Source organism: Anabrus simplex, chromosome 1 (assembly GCF_040414725.1).
Source record: "Anabrus simplex isolate iqAnaSimp1 chromosome 1, ASM4041472v1, whole genome shotgun sequence".
Taxonomy (NCBI): Eukaryota; Metazoa; Arthropoda; class Insecta; order Orthoptera; family Tettigoniidae; genus Anabrus; species Anabrus simplex.
In genome coordinates, this window is record NC_090265.1 from 840,806,176 (window position 1) to 840,831,500 (window position 25,325).

Below are 25,325 nucleotides of genomic sequence, written 5' to 3' on the forward strand. Positions count from 1 at the left end.
TGGTCGAATGTTCTCAATGAAAGTTTCAGTTACCTCCAATACAGGCAATGTTTATTCAGAAGACGCTACTGTCACATCTGGTCATGCTCACACTGCCAATTATCTGTCAGAAACAGCTGTTATCAGCTTTCATGTAAGGACTTAAAAGTATAAAGTGCATTCTGTTGTTACAGACAATGCGGCCAATGTTTCGAAAATGTGTCTTCTGCTTAAAAATTATAAAGATGCTCAGCAGAGGTACTAAATCTACTAGCTAATGACATTCTGTTTCCAAATGCAAGAGAACATTTGATAAATATAAAAAAAGTACTTAGGAAACAACCACTTTGTTAATGTACATTACAGAAAATGTGGTGCTCAAAAACTTCTTTTTGCTACTTGCTTAATGTTGCATTAATACATCGAAGGTTTTTGGTGACAGAAGGATGGAAAGGAAGCAGCTACGGACTTAATTAAGGTACAGCTCCAGCATTTGCCTGGGATGAAAATGGGAAACCACGGAAAAGCATCTTCAGGGCTGCCAATGGTGGGACCATCTCCTCAATGCAATTGAATTTTTAGCAGCATTCTTAAACAGATCAGCATCACACTGCCCAGTTTAGAGAATAAACGTCTTGTTAATGCAAACAAAAAATATGCTAAAGCGCAATATTATTACCTGGTGGCGGTCGATCAAAGACTGCACTTTGATTAACAGTAGGCAATTTGGAGTGTAGAGGAAGAACCAGGAATCTGCCTGTGGACCAGAAAAGAAAAACAAAATAATACAACAGACAACACAATATCATCATGAATTCCTATGTGTATTTGTGCATATACATGCATATATACACTGACAACTAACAACCCTATTTGGTTCTAATATAACCACCCAATCATCAACCTGAAAAAATCTGTGTGCATGAATCTTCAAACAATCAATTTTAGATAGATTGCAATAAATCTAAAAGTAAATGTTTAACATAAAACACATTTCCTTTTTTTTGGGGGGGGGGGGGGAATCATAAATTATCTAAAAAGAAATATTTGTACAGTTTTCTGAAGGAGTGAACTGATGCCTTGATGTTACAACAACCAACATGAAGTATAAAAATCACCTTCATAACATTCAAAATGGAGTATATTTATACAACTCAACCAAAACCCTTTCATTCACGAACGGTGGTAAAACAGAAGACTATCCAGTGCAATTTGTGCGGAAGCATTCATGAAACTATTGGTTTGTTCAGTCACCTGAATTATATGTTACAGGTGAAGCAAGCAGATTGGAAAATCCATGCTTTACCTGGGTACAGTTGACAATACTTGACATCTTTGGATAAACATTCAAAAATAAAGGGTAGGATTCTCCACCTGTTCAATACAACTTAAAATGTGATATAAATTAAAATGTCACATTTTATTAATAATTTTTAGGTACCGGTTTCGGCATTTTTTATGCCATCATCAGCCTAGATAAAGCACAGGATTTATTTCATTTCAATCTCCTTCCGGGAAAACCACAGTCTACCCAATTTCTGTGCTTTATACACAAGACAGAACTAAGTGTGAAGATAACTGTTAGGAAAATGGTATACTAAGAAATTAGTTACAGATAATGATGATTTATTCATTTATTTATTTATTTATTTAGCATATGACACTACAAACGTTACTAACATACAACTTAAGAAAATAATGTATATGAATACTCTGTGCATATTTTTTTCCAGAACTGAGTGAAGAAAAACTTGGGTGCATGCCTTATATGAAATAAGGTTCGTGCTACTTCGCCTCAAACAGCATTGTCCGGCCTTGGTCTGCATATCAGTAGCAGGTTAGAGGTGAAGTATGAACCACATATTAAGTCTGGGTCTAGTTCTCATTATTGCTGGTTCGTGGATAAAGAAAAGCTTAGGGTTATTAAAAATGCAGAAACACTGGAAGCCACGCAGCAGGAAGAAAGTACAATGTCAGATACATTTGTATTTGCGACTGGCAAGAAAGAAAAATGAGACTTAAAAAAATTAGTAATCACCAGGCATTTCGTGGCCAAAAAGTGATGCATTCAGACCTTTCGAAAAATCTGTGTGATTATTTAGATGATAAAGAGATAATATTGATATGCACTTCCTAGTGAAATGTGCTAGCTGAAAGCTTTAGCTATGACCTAGGAACTAGGCATCACAGGCTTCGAAGCCAGCTGGCATGTAGTAAATAAACGAAATAATAACAATAAAGGCCGGTAACGATGGATAGTTACCATGTCAGTTTTCGCAGGAACCGTGGGTGCTGATAGATGGTTACCTTGAAAGCATAAGGGTTAATATATTTATCGAACCTTGGGTTCCATACAACGGTAGCATATTCCAATTTTGTTCGTACAATGGCATTATAGAGTGCTATGATGGAATTCGCCCTCCTGTACAGTCTGTGTTCCGTATGTTAAATCCCAATGCCCGGTAGGCCTCTCCTGTCACCTTGTTATATGAGCTGTGAAAGTAAGACCCTTCTCAAGCCGGACGCCAAGGTCACTGACTTGGTCAACGTCCTGCAGGGCGTTTGGACCCATATTGTATGAACAGATAGTTTTATTCTTTTTTCGGGTGAATGACACTGTTAAACATTTTGAGACGTTACATTTTAATATGTTCATATGGCTCCACATCAGAATATCATCAAGGTCTTTTTGTAGTAAGAGGCAGTCTCATGTTGAGCTAGCCGGTCTGAATATTCTGAAGTCATCGGCATAAAGAAGACAATTAGAAATTATTACGTTTAGAAAAGTCATTTATGAAAATCACGAACATAATTGGGCCAAGGTTCGAACCCTCAACGATTCCTGAATTTACGTTGTATTCCATAGAGGAATTTCCAAGATACTGAACATATTGTTTAATATTAGGCAGATAAGTACAAAAAAATTTGAGCATATCTTGCGAGAAGACAAATATACTCAATTTATTTAACAATATATCTACACTGTCAAATGCCTTTTCAAAATCTGTGAAAGCACAGTCCATTTGCCCCCCATTATCTAATTGTTTCGATATATCCTGACACAGATTGAGCAGATTTGTAACTATAGTTCTCCTAGATACAAACCCATGTTGCTGGTCAGATATTAGTGGTCCAATGTGCAAGATAACCTTACCATGAAGGACTGGAACTTGTAGGATTCCAGCAAGATATAGCAGATATCCTGGATTCAGGAGGTCAACTGGACTGTATTGCGATTGACTTATCTAAGGCATTTGATAGGGTAGATCATGGGAGACTACTGGCAAAAATGAGTGCAATTGGACTAGAAAAAAGAGTGACTGAATGGGTGGCTCTGTTTCTAGAAAATAGAACTCAGAGAATTAGAGTAGGTGAAGCTTTATCTGTCCCTGTAAAAATTAAGAGGGGAATTCTTCAAGGCAGTATTATTGGACCTTTATGTTTTCTTATATATATCAATGATATGTGTAAAGAAGTGGAATCAGAGATAAGGCTTTTCGCAGATGATGTTATTCTGTACAGAGTAATAAATAAGTTACAAGATTGTGAGAAACTGCAAAATGACCTTGATAATGTTGTGAGATGGACAGTAGAAAATGGTATGATGATAAACAGGGATAAAAGTCAGGTTGAGAGTTTCACAAATAGGAAAAATCCTCTCAGTTTTAATTACTGCATTGATGGTGTGAAAGTTCCCTTTGGGGATCATTGTAAATACCTAGGTATTAATATAAGGAAAGATCTTCATTGGGGTAATCACATAAATATGATTGTAAATAAAGAGTACAGATCTCTGCACATGGCTATGAGAGTATTTAGGGGTTGTAGTAAGGATGTAAAGGAGAGAGCATATTTGTCTCTGGTGAGACCCCAACTAGAGTATGGTTCCAGTGTATGGGATCCTTACCAGGATTACTTGATTCAGGAACTGGAAAAAATCCAAAGAAAAGCAGCTCGATTTGTTCTGGGCGATTTCCGACAAGAGAGTAGCGTTACAAAAATGCTGCCAAGTTCGGGCTGGGAAGACTTGGGAGAAAGGAGACGAGCTGCTCGACTAAGTGGTATGTTGCAGTTTATAAACTTCATTTTCCTCGTCCGTATTGAAGATCTACTTGTGATACAATTCCTTTAGTTTTGCCAATTGCCACCTTTTCAATACAATAAAAATATGTTACAAACTTACATATTTATTATGATGTTTACGTGGTACATGTTTCGGTCCTTTTTGTGAGCATCATCAGCCAAACTATCATTAATCTAAGATTGTGTAAGATCATAACACAATTCTTTGGTTCAAAATTACTCTTATAAAACTAATTGACAATCTTATAATATTTTAAAAGTCACACTACAATAAAATTATGTCTTAAGTTAACACTTTTTGTCTAAAATCTTCTTTAGTCTAAATATTTTATCACCGAAACTTATCCGGTGAACATCTTTTAAAAATTGTTTACAATGAGAATAAAATAAAAATAAAAAACAAAAAACTTTGAAATCTGGCTAGTTGTGTTGATTCCTGTTGCTTAAAACTTCATAACAGTATTGAATATCTTCTACAGTTGATAATTGTCATTATGGATAATAGACTTGTTCTCGTTGCTGGAGTAACATTTATAAAATTTATTGGTATTAAATTTGATTATCAATGGGGTAAAATTGTTCGTGAACAAACTTGTTGATAAAACACTTTTCGATGTGATATTGGATTCAAAATGTTCTTGAACGTTCCATAATGACTCGTTGGTGTATCTGTAATGAAAGATAAAAATTATATGTTTATGGTTTTGATTGTATTTCTGTATAACATCTTATTGGAAGAATTGTCACTTACTTTCCTTTCTGGTACCTGATTGTTTGGTGTTACTCCTAGCTTCTTGAGAACTATTTGTTATCCTGTTTGCACTTCTTGTGTTGTATGTGTGAGTGTGGATGATTTTACATTTTGGCGGGGAGGGGGAAGGGGAAGTTAAGGTAGGCGGCACATTGGTAGCTGCAGTAGACTGTGGAGGGGATAGTCTAGGGGAAGTGAGGGGAATATACAGACTCACGTGCGCAGAGTGCAATTTTTCATACGTTGGCCAGACTGGCCGAAGCTTTATAATAAGATATCTTGAACATGTAAATGCAGCCAAACATAGGAAACATTCTGCAATGAGTACACACATGCAAGAAACTGGACAGTTTTACAACTATTGAAAGGGATTTAAAAATCTTAAGAAGAGTAGAAAAAGGAAAAGAAATGACGGAATTGGAAAACATACATTCATTTAGATCAACAATACAATAAAAATAAAAACCTAAATGACGAAATAGAAATAAAGAATCCCATCTTATTACAATTACCGGAACTAATACAAATACTCAAATCAGATAGAAATAAATTCTATAAACATTTTAATCCGATAAAAGCTAATAGCTTATTGACACAAACAAACTCAACTCCTCCCCTCACTTCCCCTAGACTATGTCCTCCACAGTCTACTGCAGCTACCAATGCGCCGCCTACCTTAACTTCCCCTTCCCTCTCCCTGCCAAAACGTAAAATCATCCACACTCACACATACAATACAAGAAGTGCAAACAGGATAACAAATAGTTCTCAAGAAGCTAGGAGTAACACCAAACAATCAAGCAGCAGAAAGGAAAGTAAGTGACAATTCTTCCAATAAGATGTTATACAGAAATACAATCAAAACCATAAACATATAATTTTTATCTTTCATTACAGATACACCAACGAGTCATTATAAAACGTTCAAGAACATTTTGAATCCAATATCACATCAAAAAGTGTTTTATCAACAAGTTTGTTCACGAACAATTTTACCCCATTGATAATCAAATTTAATACCAATAAATTTTATAAATGTTACTCCAGCAACGAGAACAAGTCTATTATCCATAATGACAATTATCAACTGTAGAAGATATTCAATACTGTTATGAAGTTTTAAGCAACGGGAATCAACACAACTAGCCAGATTTCAAAGTTTTTTATTTTTTATTTTTATTTTATTCTCATTGTAAACAATTTTTAAAAGATGTTCACCGGATAAGTTTCAGCGATAAAATATTTAGACTGAAGAAGATTTTAGACAAAAAGTGTTAACTTAAGACATAATTTTATTGTAGTGTGACTTTTAAAATATTATAAGATTGTCAATTAGTTTTATAAGAGTAATTTTGAACCAAAGAATTGTGTTATGATCTTACACAATCTTAGATTAATGATAGTTTGGCTGATGATGCTCACAAAAAGGAGCGAAACATGTACCATGTAAACATCATAATAAATATGTAAGTTTGTAACATATTTTTATTGTATTGAAAAGGTGGCAATTGGCAAAACTAAAGGAATTGTATCATAAGTGGTATGTTCCGAGCTGTCAGTGGAGAGATGGCGTGGGAGGACATCAGTAGACGAATAAGTTTGGATGGTGTCTTTAAAAGTAGGAAAGATCACAATATGAAGATAAAGTTGGAATTCAAGAGGACAAATTGGGGCAAATATTCGTTAATAGGAAGGGGAGTTCGGGATTGGAATAACTTACCAAGGGAGATGTTCAATAAATTTCCAATTTCTTTGCAATCATTTAAGAAAAGGCTAGGAAAACAACAGATAGGGCATCTGCCACCTGGGCGACTGCCCTAAATGCAGATCAGTAGTGATTGAGAATAAACTCGAAATTGTTTGCAAAAGCCGATAGGATACACACTGGTCGATAGTCTCTAATTAACTGCTGATCAGATGATTTTAGTATGGGGTAAACCTGAGACTTTTTCCAAATATCAGGAAAAGTTTGTGTTTAAAGAGCAAGATTATAAAGAAAATATAATGACTTTCTAAGAATTTCCACACACCCTATGACGATATATGGAGGTATCTGATCCGGACCTGCAGATTACTTTGGTTTTAATTTTCTCAATGCTCTGTCAATGTCTTCCATCGTTATTTCATTTATGTGTAAAGTTTCTGAATTACTAGTATTATCTGTGGGAATATCATACAGTGCAACTGATTCACCACTCTAACTAATCATTATAGTACCACATATTATTACAAATTCCTAAGTTACGCTTTCTTCTTTTTACGTAAGACCTTTTTATTTTTTTTACAATCATGTGTAATGGTGTCTTCGACAGTCGTTACATATTTCCAATAAGCTACTTTAATATTTGCCTTAATTTTGCTTCCGAGTTGCTTAAATTTCATATCACTATATTGGAAGATGCCCTTATGCTTTCATTGGAAATCTTTCTGTTTTAAGTCTCTAATAATTTCTCTTGTGAACCAGGGGGGGTATTTATTAAACCTCTGTGAATTAGAGACTGGAACATTTCTCTGCAATACCGTGTACAGTTGACTGTAAAAAAAGTATTTACTGCCAAATTTATTTCCATGCTATTGTGTAGCTAATTCCAGTCAGCATCTCTTAATTCCATGTACAGCTTCTCAAATTTAGCTTTCCTAAAATTAAATCTTGTTTCCATTTTTTGCCTGGAATTCTTTTGTGTACTTTTTGGTGGTAAATTCATTTTTTTTAATGAAGGGTGGTGGTTATCTTCCGTTAAGAAAGGGAATGTGTCCCTGGAAACTTCTAATCGCATATAATTGGCAAGAATTAAGTCAAGGGTTTTTCCCATTGCAATTTTGTAGTGTTACGAGATGTTAGTTCGAAAAGATTCATACAAATTTTTATCATCTGACACTGACTGTTACCATCATAAAGATTGACGTCTGTACTTGTTATCGTAGGAATGTTACAGTCACCTGCTATAATCATGTTATTATTGTAAATTTCATAAAAGGCTTCCAGTCATTCTAACACTTCCTGGTATGAGTTGAGATTAGAGGCGGGGAGGATGTAGACAGCACAAAACTAATGTTTCCCTGTAGTTCTAATTTTAATAGCAAGGCCTCTGCCCTAAGTGCAAAGCCTTCGGCCTTGAGGAACTTAATGCTTTCCTACACTGCTATGAGCACCCCACTGTTGGTTTAACTTCCACCTTAATTTAATTTCAATGTTTGTTTTTCTTTTCACAGGGCCGATGACCTTCGATGTTAGGCCCCTTTAAACAACAAGCATCACCATCATCATTTTCTTTTCACATAGGAGTTTACCCCTACTCGCCCTGACTTGCCACTGAATTATTACGATACCTAAGCTTTTCAGCTGGGCCCAACTGTTTAATTTTGGAGGCAATTCCCTTTTCCTTTGGTTTTGTGAACAGTGTAATTAGTAAATTAATTTTATTTCCCTCAGGGTTTGCCTCCTGTAACTATGTTTTATCTCTGCTGCACACCAGAAGAGTTTTTGGTGTGGGAGTAAATTAAACTAGTCTATGCAGCAAGTTTTATCATTTCTGGTTTCCCTCTTGTTTCATTATGTAGCGCGATTATCTGAAAGCGCCGTTAACTTTCACTTAATATTGTAAATTTTTTTAAAAACATGTGGTTCCTATTACCTTTACTCGTTACTTTCTGGAAGTTACATTGTGTTAAAGCATCTCTTTTCTTTAGCCTGTTTGACTTAAGGGAAAAGCCCTTGGTAAATTACATCTAAACTCATTTGTTTTGGGGTATGATAAACCTGATTTTATTGGACTGTTAAAATTTATTTTGTACTGTTAATTTTGGAAAAAATATCTACAGATCAAGGGATCACCGTTGGTTTTTCTTAAATCCACAACGCACAGCTCCCCATGGCCCTGGAAGGGTTTCCAAGCCTGATCCACATCCTTCCTTTTTAGTTGTCAAGTTAATCAACCTGATGTTCATGTCTTTTTTTCTCGATGGAGTTTCATCTGTTGCGTTGGTTTATCTTAAAGGTGTCCAAATTCCATGTAATTTAAGTCTTATTATAATTATTTCTTTACCATGTGCCGTGTAACTGCGTGTAAGCGGTTACATATTGGTAGCAGAGCGTGGTTTCGATCCAAGGACCTCTAGGTTTTGGGCCTAGCACACTTCCACTATCTCGTATGTATATTTGGTATTCAGTTCTATAGACCTCACTGTCATATATACTATCATCAAGCCACGTTTCACCTAATATACAAATATCTACATTATTATGTAAACTTTCATTAAAAGATTCTAATTTGGTTCTCATTCCTCGCACAATCTGATAGTAAATATTTATCAATTCTAGCTCAATATATTTATCTTTGCTCCAATATAATTGGATGCAATGCTAACAAACCTGGGACATCAGAATGCAGAGCCACATTAGTGTCAAGCCACTTGTCACTGTCTCTTCGCATGTGGGTCTGATAAATGTTCCATAGTGTAAATGTTTGTTTCCCATGCAATGTGGGAAAGGACGGGTCCATAAACTCCCAAGAATACAGAAAACTCTGATTCAGAATTACCTAAATATTTGTTTCTCGGTTCTCCTGATATCCCTGGAGAGCCTGTAAAGTGATGAATAACTAGTTGTTACCACTATTACTAACCCACAGCCAGTCACTATGTTTTTGTTTCGCACGCAGGACTTTAGGTACGATTTCACGATCACTTGTATCAGATGAACTGCCACTTTCACTTAAAATCTCTTCTTGAATGTTATCATAACCATCATCACTGTCCTCCAAATCTAAAACACTTTCAATTAACTCAGCAATAGCATTGCTGTCACGTTGCCTATTCTACACCCAGAAGCATCACTGATACCTAATTAAAGGTTCGTGCTACAATTAGACAATAAATAATGGTGCAAGTTCTTAGAAGCAGAGCTGTAAACAAGCCACAACTTGTTCTATTCATAGCAGCTCGCAAAAGGGAAATCCTTGAAGGGGTGATCAAAATGTAAGCTAGTACACAGGACTTGGCGCGGCGCGTGAATGTCTCATAATTTGAGTTTAAAGTCTGCCCAATGCTCGCGTTAACGTCACGTCAAATGAGTCAAGCGGGTTAAAGTGACCAATAAGTACAGCTCCCTCTGTGGTTCAGTAGATCAGAAGATCACACGTTCAATCCTGGCAGAGGTAGTCATATTTTTGAAGGGCAGAAAAAAATTCTATTCGACACATGATGTGATACATCACCAGATAAAAGATCTCTGGCGAGACATTTGGTGTTTACCCAGCAAACTTAATCAAAGATCTCAGTCACAGGTCACTCAACCAAGATCCATAAATGGAAATTCAAAACTGCAATGCAGGCAGCCTAAATGACATTTGGTATGGTGGAACACTGGAGACTACTGGCAAAAATAGGTGCAACAGGACTAGACAAAAGATTGACTGAATGGGTGGCTATATTTCTAGAAAATAGATCTCAGAGAATTAGAGTGAGAGAAGCTTTATCTGACCCTGTAATAATTAAGAGGGGAATTCCTCAAGGCAGTATTATTGGACCTTTATGTTTTCTTATTATATAAATTATATGAGTAAAGAAGTAGAATCAGAGATAAGGCTTTATATAGATGATGTTATTCTGTATAGAGTAATAAATAAATTACAAGATTGTGAGCAACTGCAAAATGACCTGGATAATATTGTTAGATGGACAGTAGGCAATGGTATGATGATAAACGAGGTTACAAGTCAGGTTGTGAGTTCCACAAACAGGAAAAGTCCTCTCAGTTTCAATTACTGTGGCAATGGGGTGAAATTTCCTTATGAGAATCATTGCAAGTATAAGGAGAGATCTTTATTGGGATTATCACATAAATGGGATTGTAAATGAAGGGTACAGATCTCTGCACATGGTTATGAGGGTGTTTAGGGGTTGTAGTAAGGATGTAAAGGAGAGGGAAAATAAGTCTCTGGTAAGACCCCAAATAGAGTATGGTTCCAGTGAATGGGACCCTCACCAGGATTACTTGATTCAAGAATTGGAAAAAAGAAAACGAGAAAAGCAGCTCGATTTGCTCTGGGCGATTTCCGACAAAAAAAAATAGCGTTACAAAAATGCTGCAAAGTTTGGGCTGGGAAGACTTGGGAGAAAGGACAAAATGTTGCAAAGTTTGGGCTGGGAAGACTTGGGAGAAAGGAGACGAGTTGTTCGTCTAAGCGGTATGTAAGATGTATATAGGAAAATATTTAATATTTATTTCCACCTATTCAATACAATACAATACAAGATGTTGGCATTTAAGTTAAAACATTTTTTAAATGTGAGACATGTTTTGTCTCTTACTGTGAGGCATCTTCAGTCACTATCAAAACCTTATTATTTTTGTCAGGCATCAGGTTAAAATTATTCTGAAATGTGTTTGATGATGACTAGAGGTGAGATAAAAACTTGACAGTTATTGTAAAAATGTTCATGAATGACTAAAAATCTAATATAATGATAAACTCATGTGTAGTACACTTGATGAATAGGATGCCATTTGATGGTACAATAGCATAGATGATGGCTCGAAGCCTTAGTCAATACTAGATATCAAACAATACGTTTGATTTTCAAATTTACAGAAAACCCTCATTCACACCTATAACTATTAAACAAAGTTCCCTACATCCACAATCACACAAACAGTCCTCATTTTACAGTATGGTGTACAGAGCTCTAAAAATTCCCCTTTCAACCACCAACCTTAAAAAAGAAATAAATACAATAAAAGAAATAGCCACTGTTAATGGATACAACACCTCCATCATAGACAAACTAATTAATAAGGTTAAATTGAAACTATCCACAAACCTCTCCCCAATAAAAAATGAAAAATCAAAGTACGCATCCTTTACATACACCAACCCAATCATAAATCAAATAACCAACACCTTAAAAAAATCAAGAGATCAAAATAGCTTTCAAAACTCAAAATTCAAACCAAAAAATGTTCTTCAACCACAATACAATAAATTCTTAAAATAATAAATACTCAGGCTCCGGTATTTATAGATTAAAATGTAATGAGTGCCTCAGCTCATACATCGGACAAACAGGAAGAAGCTTCATAACTAGGTACACCGAGCATTTCAATGCTCAGAAACACAACAAACGCTCAGCAATGAGCAATCAAATGAAAGAAACTAGGCATAACTTTACCACAATTGAACAGGACCTTCAAATTTTAATAGACAATAGAAGCCCTTTATATGACCAAATAGTAACATTATTCAATAAAGTAAACTTTCAGGACAAATTTTATTTTAATATTTTCAAAACGGTATCAATAAACACTCCTTCCACGTCAACAAATACATCACACCCCGCTTCCCCTCCCAACTTATGTAATTCCCCTCCACGTGCCAATCTTAAGCCATTAAATGCTTCATGCCCCTCCGCTTCGCCCACTATACACAACTCCCTCTCGTTCACCAATCACAAGCCTACAACCCCGCCCCCTCCAACCCATCCTCCTCCGCCCAGACGGCATACATACAACACAAGAAGTAAACACGTTAGTGATCACTAGTATCCTGAAAACGCTTCACACAACAAGTCAAACGGGCTAACAACGCCATAGGTAAGCACCAACATCTTCTCTCCAACAACACTTTGACATAACCTTCCCAAGTTTTTTCTTTTCATTCTCATCAAAACTAACTACAGTTTTTCTTCATTTCAGAACCAACCAATCACAACAATAATTCAACAGCCCCATAAAACTTCCACAATATCTTCAGTAATATAAATTTCCACTATCAATGTTTTGAAAATATATTGTCATCAGATGAAGAAAGCAACAGCCATTCAACCTTCGCGTCAAAATCATACCAACGTAGAGAATAACAGCTCATCATCATCTCTACAACTTACTTGGATGACTTGAGTTTGTGATTTTTAGCATTTGCGATAAATGCGAAATATGCCGAAACTTTGTCAGTGTATGTGCCTTCATCTTATATGACCCGTACGGGTGGTTTTTAGCGATTTCGAATTTGCGATAAAATGCGAAATTGGTTCAAAATGCGAAATTATACTATTTATGCTAAATAGATGCGAAACTCTCAGTTTTATACGAAATAAACATATATATTTTTAAAAACGATGCATTTTTCTTAAAAATAAGATATAAATGTTGTTATTTATTTCAGGAGAAATAATTATTTCGGCGCCCGTTGCGACTGTAAAGCGGTAACATCCTGGTAACATCGGTAACATGCTTTGACGGACACTTCCGTCTAGGTGCGCGGAATATCTATAAGTCCATTATCGCAGTTAGCTGGTCGAAGAGATTTATTCTCTTAGGCTTGCAGCCTAACCGATTGATATCAGGTGATACCTGAAGCTATTTTCTCTCTGTAAATAGTAACTCTGAGCTGAAATACGGAAAATAAAAAGCACCTCATTTTGCCGCTCGTTGTAAACAATCATGGCGGCATCCAAGCGCGGCACGGATGAGTTTATTCGTAACTGGCTTCAAAATAGTGATGATGAAAGTGGAAAAGATTCTCTGGAGAGTGAAAATACTTCTTCTTCTTCTTCAAATGACAGTGATGAAAGTGATTCCGATTTCAGTTCCGAGATGATAGTGCCAAATTGAAACTTCGTGACAAAACCTGAATGCAACAAGAGTGAGTGAGAAGTCTAGTTTTCCTTTTTTTTTTTTTTTTTCTCTTACGGCGACGATGGAACAGGAAAGGCCTAGGAATGGGAAGGAAGCGGCCTTGGCCTTAATTACGGTACAGTCCCAGCACTTGCCTGGTGTGAAAATGGGAAAACACGGAAAATCATCTTCAAGGCTGCCGACAGTGGGGTTCAAACCCACTATCTCCCGGATGCTAGCTCAACGCTGCGCGCTCCTAACCGCACGGCCAAGTCGCCCGTTGAGAAGTCTAGTAAAATGATACTTGGAATTATGATCTTGTTGACAATAAGCCTCTTTCTGTAACATGTAAACCAGTTTTTGAAATTCACTCTATAGTGAGGAGGGGGTTGGGTAATAATCCGAAAGAAATGGACTTAGGGAATGAATTTCTAACCCCACAGTTCTGGGATCACGTTACTAAGGAAACCAATGCCTATGCCTCTACATTTCTTGCTAATTTATCTGCTTCCCTTGAAACCAGTAATACTTACGAACAAAAACATTGGTTTCCTGTTACTATAGACGAGCTAAAAGCTCTTTGCTTTGTGTATTCTTATGTAGCCTATGTGATTAATCAAATTTATGTTAAAGTGACGAAAAAATAAATAGTGTGTAAGGGAATATTTCCTTTCACAAGTAATGGCAGGCCAAAGGGTTAAATCATTCAATGTGTGGAATTTCTTTCACTGGCTAAAGAACACTGCAAAGACCAGTCAATCAAACAGCAAATACACTTTCAAGCATCACGTTCATTCTCTTTGTGTGTTGACCCTTGATCTTAGTCGGTTATTCTTGACATTGGTGTTGAGTAGTAGTTCTGTTTAAAAGTACGGTAGCGATTTATTTTATTGTTTGTTAGCCATGGGTAGAAGCGAAGTGACGATCAAACAGCTTGCCGATTGTCACAAATCGGGACATTTTATGTAAGGATACAGATGCCCTATATTGATGTGCCGACTCTGCAATCAAAAACTTGAAGAAGAAAAAATGTTTTGCAGTCCTTCCTTTGCCTTGGCAGCAGTTCTGTGCATTTGGGCCTCTACGAACAGTGTTGATGTAGAGTTTTTTTTTAGCAAGTACAACATAATTGTAACTGATAGGCGGTCTCAAATGAAGGAGGACACCTTTTAAACAATTGGCATGTTGTACTTAAATCATCATTGAAATTCCTCTTCCTTGTAGGTGTGTTGTACTGTGATAAATAAATACGTTCAGAATAGTATTTTTCACTTTGAAATTGTGTTTGTAAATTTGAAAATAAGCATATTCCTGTGTGTTCGTTAATACTTCTTGCAGTCTTATGTTGATATTCGTCTTATTTTCCATAGTGAATTCAAAACTGCATGACGAGCAATGTGTGATTAAACAGTATGATTTTACTCCCAACTGTTGTGTGTGCAATTTAGCAAATTATGCCTATTTTTAACCAATTTGCTACAAAATGCTAAATTTGAAAATTTTAGATGCTACAAAACGCTAAATCTGAAAATCAAAATGCTAAATCTCTGATTTTTAAATGCTATAAACCACGAACTCTACCTATGAAGTGTTGACCATTAAACATCACGGGCAAATATACGCTATAATACCAATATAATGGTCCGTTGTTGGACATTATAAATTTTCCAGCTAACTCATTCTTGGTTGCCTGCGTTTCGCCCTCATGTGCTAAGTTAGGCTCGTCAGTTGGGACTTAGCACACCACCCAAGACGCAAGGCTAGTGCATACCGTGGAGGCCACTGCATAGGCTATCTGAAGCCACCCGCAGTGCCAATGCACTATGAGAGCTATGTCTCATTTCCAAAAATAGATGCCTGCCTGGCCATCAAATGATGTAGATGTTGATTCCCATAGGGAACCTAAAATATTTGTTTGAATGAGTAAATTTATAATACCAATATAATGGTCCGTTCCCTATGGGAATCAACATCTACATCATTTGATGGCCAGGCAGGCATCTACTTTTGGAAATGAGACATAGCTCTCATAGTGCATTGGCACTGCTGGTGGCTTCAAATAGCCTATGCAGTGGCCTCCACGGTATGCACTAGCCTTGTGTCTTGGGTGGTGCGCTAAGTCCCAACTGACGAGCCTAACTGAGCACACGAGGGCGAAACGCAGGCAACCAAGAATGAGTTAGCTGGAAAATTTATAATATCCAATAACGGACCATTATATTGGTATTATAAATTTACTCATTCAGGACAAATATTTTATGTTCCCTATGGGAATCAACATCTACATCAAATAAACGCTAACGTTAAATAATATTTGCCCAGCAAATTGGAATGTTTTTCCTTTACATTTTATATTCAACAATGTACTTTATTTCATATTTATTCACTATATATTAGCATGTTATTTTACTTATACTTCAAACATTGACTACGGCTTTAAGCCATCAACTGTCACTTATAATTATACAACACCTCCATCTTTAAGTGTACTACCTAAGAATCTACTAGTTTTTAAATATCATTTGAATGTAATGTATATCCTCACTGAAATGTTTTTATATGCCTTCCACTATGTGTTTGATATCTAGTATTGACTAAGGCTTCAAGCCATCATCTATGCTATTGTACCACCAAATGACATCCTATTCATCAAGTGTACTACACAGGAGTTTATCATTATACAGTGGAACCTTGGATTGCGAGCATAATTCGTTCCAGCAACATGCTCGTAATCCAAATCGCTTGTATATCAAAGCAAATTTTCCTATAAGAAACTATTGAAACTCGGATAATTCGTCCACAACACAAGCCCACAAAAACATTTATTCGCATAACATTTCTAAAACAGAATATAACGTAAAACAACTAAACTGCACTTTACCTTACAACAGAATCATTGTTGGTGTGAGAGATTCCATTGACTTTTTCTCCTCCTCATCCTCAGACGAGATCTCCATAACCTCCTCCTGTTGTAGACGTAGACTTGTTATAAAATCTCGCGATATCAGCCACTCGCATACCTCGTTTGTATTTTTCAATCATTTCCTTCTTAAATTCCATTGTAATCATCTCCTTCGTCAGACCAAATTCCTTTTTAGCCTTCTTTTCGTTCACAGGGCTCATCGTTGCGGAACAGTTATATCACTAATGACAGAAACAAAATATGTACACTCGTACGGTGTTGACTATGCGAGCGAGGCACGCCAACTGAAGTCCAGTGCGGGAAATGATTACACACACTTTCCCAGGAAAGAGAGTGGCAGGGGGAGGGGAAAACAAAGGCACAGGGGAGGTGGAAACGTACGTACACGTGACGCTCGTATTGCGAAACCTCACTTGCTTATCAAGTTACAATTTATTTAAAATGTTTGCTCGTCTTGCAAAACACTCGTAGACCAAGTTACTTGCAATCCCAGGTTCCACTGTATTAGATTTTTAGTCATTCTGAACAATTTTACAATAACTAAAATTTTTATCTCACCTATAATCATCATCAAACACATTTTAGAATAATTTTAACCTGATGCCTGACAAAAATAATAAGGTTTTGATAGTGACTGAAGATGCCTCACAGTAAGAGGCGAAACATGTCTCACATTTAAAAAATGTTTTAACTTAAATGCCAACATCTTGTATTGTATTGAATAGGTGGAAATAAATATTAAATATTTACCTATATACATCTTATGACACTTTCAATACGGACGAAAAATGAATTTCATCACTTGTAATAAGCGGTATGTTCCGAGCTGTCAGTGTAGAGATGGCGTGAAATGAAATTAATAGACAAATAAATTTGGGTGATGTCTTTAAAAGTAGGAAAGATCACAATATGAAGATAAAGTTGGAATTCAAGAGGATAAACTGGGGCAAATATTCATTTATACGAAGGGGAGTTAAAGATTGGAATAACTTACCAAGGGAGATGTTCAATAAATTTCCAATTTCTTCAAAATCATTTAAGAAAAGGCTAGGAATACAACAGATAGGGAATATGCCACCTGGGCAACTGCCCTAAATGCAGATCAGTAGTGACTGATTGATTGACATCAATTTAAAATGCCTGTACATGATAACCAAGGTCATACAATTATTACCAAAAATCACAAAATATTTTTCTTTCTTATATTAGACATATAACTCAAGCAATAGAGGGTTGAAATCTCCATATTTACCATTAGTATACTTAAAAATACTCACCACCATTTCCAACAATGACATCTGGCTTATCTTCTTCTATGCCTTCATCATCATCCCCCACGTCATTCATCACAGCCTGCTGCGTCATCTCTAAAAATAACATGACTATTATTATTTTTTGCATAAATTAAACTCTCAAGTTTGATTTAGAAACAATATTTCTAGTTTTGCCCACATAAAATTCAAAGTGCTTTTCAGTTGGAAAACAACTAAGGAAGTCAGATGACAGGGTAGGTAATTAAATAGATCAAAATAAAGAGAAAATCTGAAACTTTATGGGTCAAAAAACTGACTTGTACAAATATTTTTCTTAACAGAATTTCTTTCATCTTCAGTCTGGTCAAAATTCTATTTCTGATTCTCTCCACCACCTCAAAAGTACTGTATATTTGTAAATGTCACTTGCTACGTGCCACTCTGTCAAATGTTTGTCAATCATTTTCCATAACTTCTAATTTTCATAATGTTTTGCTTATAATTCAAAACTACTGAAGGTATTTCTGTGAAATTTTGTGTGTCTGTGTATAATAAGTACAGTATATACACAAATTATGCCAGACTCTCTTCTTCAAATAATATAACATTAAAAATAATTAATACTATAAGGATTAGAAAAACTGACATGAAACAGAAAAAACATTTTTGAAACAACATCTAACAGACTTTGAAAAGTCTTTAAATCATTTTCGCAAATAAAAAAATATATATATAATCCCTTGGTCCTACCGGCCCTAAGGGTCCTTGTATTCCAAATGACCGCTGCTCAAGCCGAAGGCCTGGAGATTATGAAGTGACATGTTGTCAGTATAACAAATTCTCATGGCCATTATTCCTGGCTTTCTAGACCAGGGCCACCACCTCACAGTCAGAAAACTTTTCAACTGCATACGTGCCAACTTTTGAAAAGGGCTATCAGTAAAACTCACGCGTGACAAAAAATATCTAACAATTCTTGACATACCCCGACTTGACAAAAGTAATAATACTTCTGGGCTATAAAATACAATAATTCATGCTTTAAACAACTGAAGGTATACTTCAATGAAATCATATCTACTTACATCATAGGCCAATGATTTGTAAATGAACATAACAATTAAGAAGAAATCAACGTAATCCTTTCAAGTGCTGAGTTTCCAGTTGACTGTTTGGCACCTCAAGTGCTGAGTTTTTTTATTTGTTCGTAAAAAAATTTGTAGAAGCCTCAATTTTTAACTTATCAGTGGAGTGATTAGTTTAAAATGTTTATAAATGTTGGTTCTTTATAAATCTAAATGCAAATGGAAAATCCTACGCTTATGTTCAATATTATTTTGCGAGAAAACAAATTACACTTTTGTGTTCATGCATACATTATCTTTATATGAAGTAAAGAGCCCCAAATATTATTTCCCAAAATATGTAGGCAAGTAATACATGTCACTTCTTAAAAGTACATAGGTTGATATTTCAAAATACTTTTTAAACCTGGAATGTGGTGATAGTTAAATGTTTTCTACTGGTTGTTTGTGACGCCGATTTGTTCAACTACCAACTCCACAGGCATAAAAGTTTTTAAAAATCAATGATTTTCTGGTTGTCATCAAACACTACTTGGCCCTCAGAGTCTGTCACAGTTACTTGAAGGCTAGTGAAGAAAAGTAATCCATCCCCCACGAAAATAGTGATAAAATAGCTTTTGAACTCAGTGTGTTTTTCTTCTTTCGTTTAGAAGGAGATTCGGTTTCTCTCTCACATAAAGTATATTCGGCACTGTATGTATCACTCTCAAAATCGCTTAATAATTCATTAAAATCACCATCCCCATCATCACGTTCCGCTGTGGTTAATAACTGAAAGATTCTTTGATCCGAAATAACATCGCTGCAAGAGAAAATAGATTGCTATTCCACCATGTTTGTTTACATCACACATGAACTCCACAGACGTCTACGAAAAGCTCTGTAAGTTACTTCCAGAAGCTATAATCTGTGATCAATTAGTTCTACATAATGCCCAACAGATGGCAGAACATGTCAGAGATCAAACTGGCACTCGAGAGTGAACCGGGAAACTCAAAAAAATTAAAGTTCTAGCGCACCGTCTATAGGTGGGCATAGCAGTGCTGGACCGGCTGTATCAGCCCATCTATAGGCGGGTGTAGCCCTCATCGGGTAAAAAAGCAGTAGGCATAGTGAATATTAGTTTGGAGCATACATAACAGGACTTCCTTGATAAATTAAGCAGATATGAAATAATTGAAAAAGGCTTTACACAATAAATCTTGTTTAACGTGACAGAGGCAAGAAATAATGTAATACACACTGAAAATCACATGCTAGTTCAACTTCAAAGTCACAGTTGTGGCCTTTATAGCTTCCTGAAAAATGTCTTGAGAAAATGTTTTATCATAACAGGGACCAGAACTCCTGGTCTTCAAAATAGAAATAGACTCCAGAGATTCATTGGACATGGATGATCTGAACTCTGTTTTCTTCACAAGGCTGAAAACACGTTCACACTCTACATTGCTATGGGGTATGGTGAGTATAGAGAGCATTACTCTAGAAATTCGGCTATACTTGAGAAGTCCATCGGCTCCACAAATTCTTGATATTTGTGCCCAACTGGAATCACTTGCAGCATCTTGCTTTGCAACCAAAGTGTCATCTGCCTGAAGAGCTGTGAACTGCCTCTGAAGCTCATTCACCACCTCATCTGTAGTTCCATTATCTTCCTTGCATAACATGACAAGAAATTTTTCCAAGAAAAAATCAATAGAAGAAAACTGTGCATCTTCAATTTTGTCTAACCTAGCAACTTGAGCATGTTTTTTAACACATCATCCTTGAGTGGAAACTTGTTCATGATGCAGTCACAGACAGTACAATAGTAGTTTCTCACTGATGAAAATAAAAGGGATTTATCTGTATCCTGGAGATCATTCACTATGTTCGAAGTCTGAATGCCAATAACTAACTCATCATCACTTCTTTGATTTTGAATCAAATACTGTTTCTTGTTGGAGTCATTCATGATAATCTACAATAGGAATATAGCGTATGAAAATGTCCGAGAACAAATGTCTTGATATCCACTGAAACATCGGAAGGAACCTGGATCACTGAATGTCACATAAAATTATAACATGAACACTCGAGGTAGTCAAACACTTCATTAAAACATGTCAAAGCACACAAAGTCTTAAACCATTAAATGAACATGACGCCAACCTTGTGAACAAACAATATGCACATGGTAAAAAAAAATACACACACGTGGAATGAATGTAATTCTTCTTATTGTTGTTTATAATTTAATGGGCTGCGCTAATAGCGGTATACCCAGTCACTGGAACGAATGTAATTAGTCCAACGAATACAGGAAACTGCAAAGCACAAAGTTATAACACAAAAACTTGAACACTTCATTAAAATATGTCATAACCTTAAAAAGCCAAAACAATCAAGGAATGCCAACTTTGTGAACAACGAACACTCACGTGGTCAAAGAATATAGGTTAAATCCAACAAGCGAACGGAGCAGAACAAAGAATTTGTGGAGCAGAGCCTGTCGACACCTAAGATTCACATGGAAGAACTGTTATCCCGGCTTTACATTCAATTCCAATAACGACACAAATATCACATGGTTAAAAATACCAATAATATCAAAGAATGAGTTATCGACTATCGTGGACTTACCTTCGACCCACACAAACAATCGATTGTATGCAAGTGGAGTGATTATTGAATGTTAACGTTTCAAATTTTTGTCTGCAAAGTTGTAAAATGACACCATCCATCCGTAAAACACTAAAATGCTGCAATTTCAGTCAATTTTATGGATAAACCGTAAAAGTAGGCAGGTATGCAACTGTAATCATGTAGGCTGAGTGGACCTTGAATTAGCCTTCGGGTTCAGGTAAAAATCCCTAACCTGGCGAGGGATCGAATCCAGGACCTCTGGGTAAGAGGCAGACAAGCTAGTCCTACACCAGAGGCTGACCTTTCAGCAAAAGAATAATGTAAATTGTCAGCGGACTCTAGTACTTACAGCTGCAAAACGTAATATACAATTTTGATCAAATATTTACAGTTAAGTATGTTATTAGGTTTTTAAAATCCAAACATTATTTTAGGAATGTTAGTAAATGTATGCTCAGTACGCAAAGTTTTATTTTAGTAGTATCTGTAATTGCTGAGCTATTAACATGTGAAATTTACTAAATTTAAGCCAGCAGAATGTTTTCCTTCCAACTTAACAAAAAAGCAAGAAAATATGAGGGCAATCCAGAGTTTCCCTACTTAAAAAAAAAAAAGTTCATGAAAATTTTTTTGGTCAAATACAGTTTTTTTTTTTTTTTTTTTTTTTTTTACACATTAACCACCAGAATTGAGACACTGGTCATATCGTGGGATGAACTTTTGTATGTCGGTATTGTAGAAGTCTGCTGCCTGGCAATGGAACCAGCGTGACACATTTGTCTTCACCTCTTCGCCTGTGTGAAAATTCTGACAGGACAGGAATATCCTGAGGTGCAAGAACAAATGAAAATCACTGGGAGCAAGATCAGGACTGTACGGTGGATGAACAAACACCTGCCAGCCGAACTCCTGCAGAACAGCTGCTGAGCGCCAAGCCGTATGTGGGCGAACATTACCATGGATCAGCACAACACCTAAATTGAGCATTCCACACCTCGTTTTGAATGGCCCATCGCAATTTTCACAGAAACTTTATCACAGACCGAACCTCACAGGTGGAGGGAGAAAGAATACGAGCCGCCATTTCAAGCCACTGGTGCTATGCTACTGACACCAAGTGGGACTTGTCCAGTCGTTATATGATTGATATATCATAGATATGCCTTGCATACTCATATTTCCTGGCTAAATACGTTTACTTTACAAGAAAAGAAAAACTTAATTTCTGGATGGCCTACGTAACAAGTATTAATTGTATAAGCAACAAAAATCAACACAAGAAAATTAAGATATCTGCAAGAAAAGTAAAGAGGACAAACATCTGCAAGAAAAAACATAATTCGCCCTACAGAGTAGGCAAAAGTCTAAATGCACCTGAATAAAACGTTTTAAGTACAGCACGTTTCATACATTACAGCTCAGTAGCATGGGTTGCCTAAAGTAACAGGTGCTTCGGAGAAGATGATTTTCAGTTCAAACCACCAATGTATCAATAACCTGTGTGCTTTACCTGTATAGAGGAATGGTCTATTGTTACTGAAGGTCAATGCTGCAAGTTCATATTCAAAGCAAATTTATTAGGTTTTAAAAAATCAAATATTGTTTTATGAATCATCAGATGGTGTTTAAAGGAGTACAAATACCAATAGATGATATTTAAAAAAAACCAAAAAAACCCCAGCAAAATTAAGATACTTCAAGACACACACAGTAGGCTACAGACCAAGATCAATAAAAGTTCTAAAGGGAGGGTGTTTTCAAGCTGAAGGAAGGAATGAAGGCAGCATCTCTCAGGAATGAAGAAATACTGGTATTAGGCTGATAGGAAATCAAAAAATCCTTTTTTATAATTGACTAGAGTGGTACAATGTAGGCCATAAAATGTAAATAAAATTAACAAATAGTTGGTGGTTAAAGCATTGTGGACAACGGAGGGGTACTTGCTGACATTATGACTTTGCATATGGTAGAGCATTAGTAAATATTCCCATTGCATGTTTCTGAATGGAGCACAGGCTTTATACTAATGATGACAATTTGGTGGATAATGATATTAGTACAGTAAATTGCCATTATAACGAATGCCAGATTAACGAAATGTTCAGAATAGCAAAATTATTTTTAGGCCCCTTCCCTTTTCCCTATTTAATGTGTGTTAAAATATTTCATTGTAACGAATTTTGAACTTTCAGTATAGGCCTAACTAATTAAAATGTAGCCTTTTTGCTTTTAACTTTTTTCCCCTTCAAAACATAATTGGAATTCATCCTGTTTTAATCGCCAAGTATTTTGCAGAACATGTCTCTATGCAGGTAATACCAGGCGCCACACACTATACAACACACAGGTGAAACTACCCGATTACAAACCAGGGGAAGGTAAGCAAAACACATTACAATTCTGACGAGCGGGTTGCCTACCCAACAGCACGTGAAGATTATCTTATTGAGTTTTGGTGTACAAGTACTGAACGTCATTATGTAGGATTAATTTCTTATACATAAAACGCAAATTAAAGCCAATTTTCTATTAATAAAAATATCTTCAAATATTGCAGTGCACAGATTGGATTAACTGTATTTGTTACAGTATTCGCGTTTACAGGATTCAGGTTCAGGTAACCATACATGTACGCGATTGGTCGAGCTGGATATCGATTTCAAAGTAATCAATACATAAGAAGTAATGCTATTGGCTGGGTAGGAACGCCACATTTACAGTCAACCAATGAACGTTACGGTTTCACATCTCTACACTCAGTACTGCATTTCATTTAATCACGTCTCATGACGTGTTCATTGTTTATCTTCCGTTCATGAAGCAATGTGTGTATTAGTGTGCCAATTAACTCTTTCGCCAATATGGATCAAAAGAAGCGAAAGCAGTTTTCTTTAAAAGAAAGATGTAAAATACTTTTATAACGAACGGCAGTTTAACGGAATGTTCAGAATAGCAAAATTCCTTTCAAAGTGGAGAAAGGAGGAAAGAAAGGAGAAATAGCGAAGATGTATGACATCAGCCCTTCAGTCATGAAATTCCTTACTAGTGAAGACAAAATTAAAATCTGTCAGAAAGTGGACTGGGCGTCCGCATCTTGAAGCACGCAGAGGTCACGAATGTTGAACTCGCACCTGCGAGTTTTGACTCGATCACTTAAGTTGGTCGAAATTTGTTCGATTCAAAATGGCGACCAAAATAATTCCTGCGAGTCGGACATGGTCGAGTCTAACTTTCAATTCACTGTCAAAGAGTGTGACCAGAGAATAATATTTAATAACCCCCTGCTCCGAAATAAAAGGCTTCTACTAACATTTGTTTTAGAAAAAGTGTGATCTGCAATAATACTCTGATATTTTTATTGGTTTCCATGCACAGGTTTTCATATTTGTAGTTTGGTATTTTTCACAACTTTCAGTGCACTTGTTATTTTATGAGCCGCAGCAGAAAAGGTTTTCATATTTGTTCTCTCGTGTTTTTCACACCTTTTAATAATACTTTCCTCTCATCTTTAGATATGGTAGATATATGGTAGATATACCTGCGGATACACGACGTAAAATGCCCTCGTTACATGTTATGAGTCTCATTATGATAGTCGTATTGGAGTACAGAATGTAAAAGCTTCAAACAAATTTATTAAAAAACCATTCCAATACTTTACAATCTTTAAGATACAAATATTACATATATGTTAAAATGGGACATGTTTCGCTTAGGCTTTGTAAGCATCTTCAGTCATACTTAATCTAAAGCTAAGTCAGGGCCCTGAACTAGGTTCCTCATTAAAGTATAATACATGCTTTAATACAAGATAAAACAGTCATAAAAACTTACATTTATTTTCTTACACATTTCAGTTTTCAACACGCACCACATTGCGAATTCTCCCACATCTAAGGCTTTATTGGACACCCTATTTGTTGAATCTAGGCTAGACAGCTCAGGACTACAATCTATTACAAAGATTATTCTAGAAGGAGACACAACACTTCTCTCCTGATGCTTCAAGCAC

General features: G+C 36.1%; 1 protein-coding gene across 3 annotated transcripts in view; it reads right to left on the reverse strand.

Annotated features, from left to right (window-relative positions):
- The window catches only part of LOC136857612 (ATP-dependent DNA/RNA helicase DHX36), a 294,182-nt gene that overhangs the window by 158,226 nt on the left and 110,631 nt on the right, over positions 1-25,325 (reverse strand). For all 3 annotated transcript variants that reach the window (XM_067136394.2, XM_068225253.1, XM_068225254.1), the window contains exons 9-10: positions 17,628-17,717; positions 659-736 (exon numbers count right to left, since the gene is read on the reverse strand). In XM_067136394.2, coding sequence (XP_066992495.2) covers positions 659-736; positions 17,628-17,717 — 168 coding nt within the window. The remainder of the gene's footprint in view (positions 1-658; positions 737-17,627; positions 17,718-25,325) is intronic.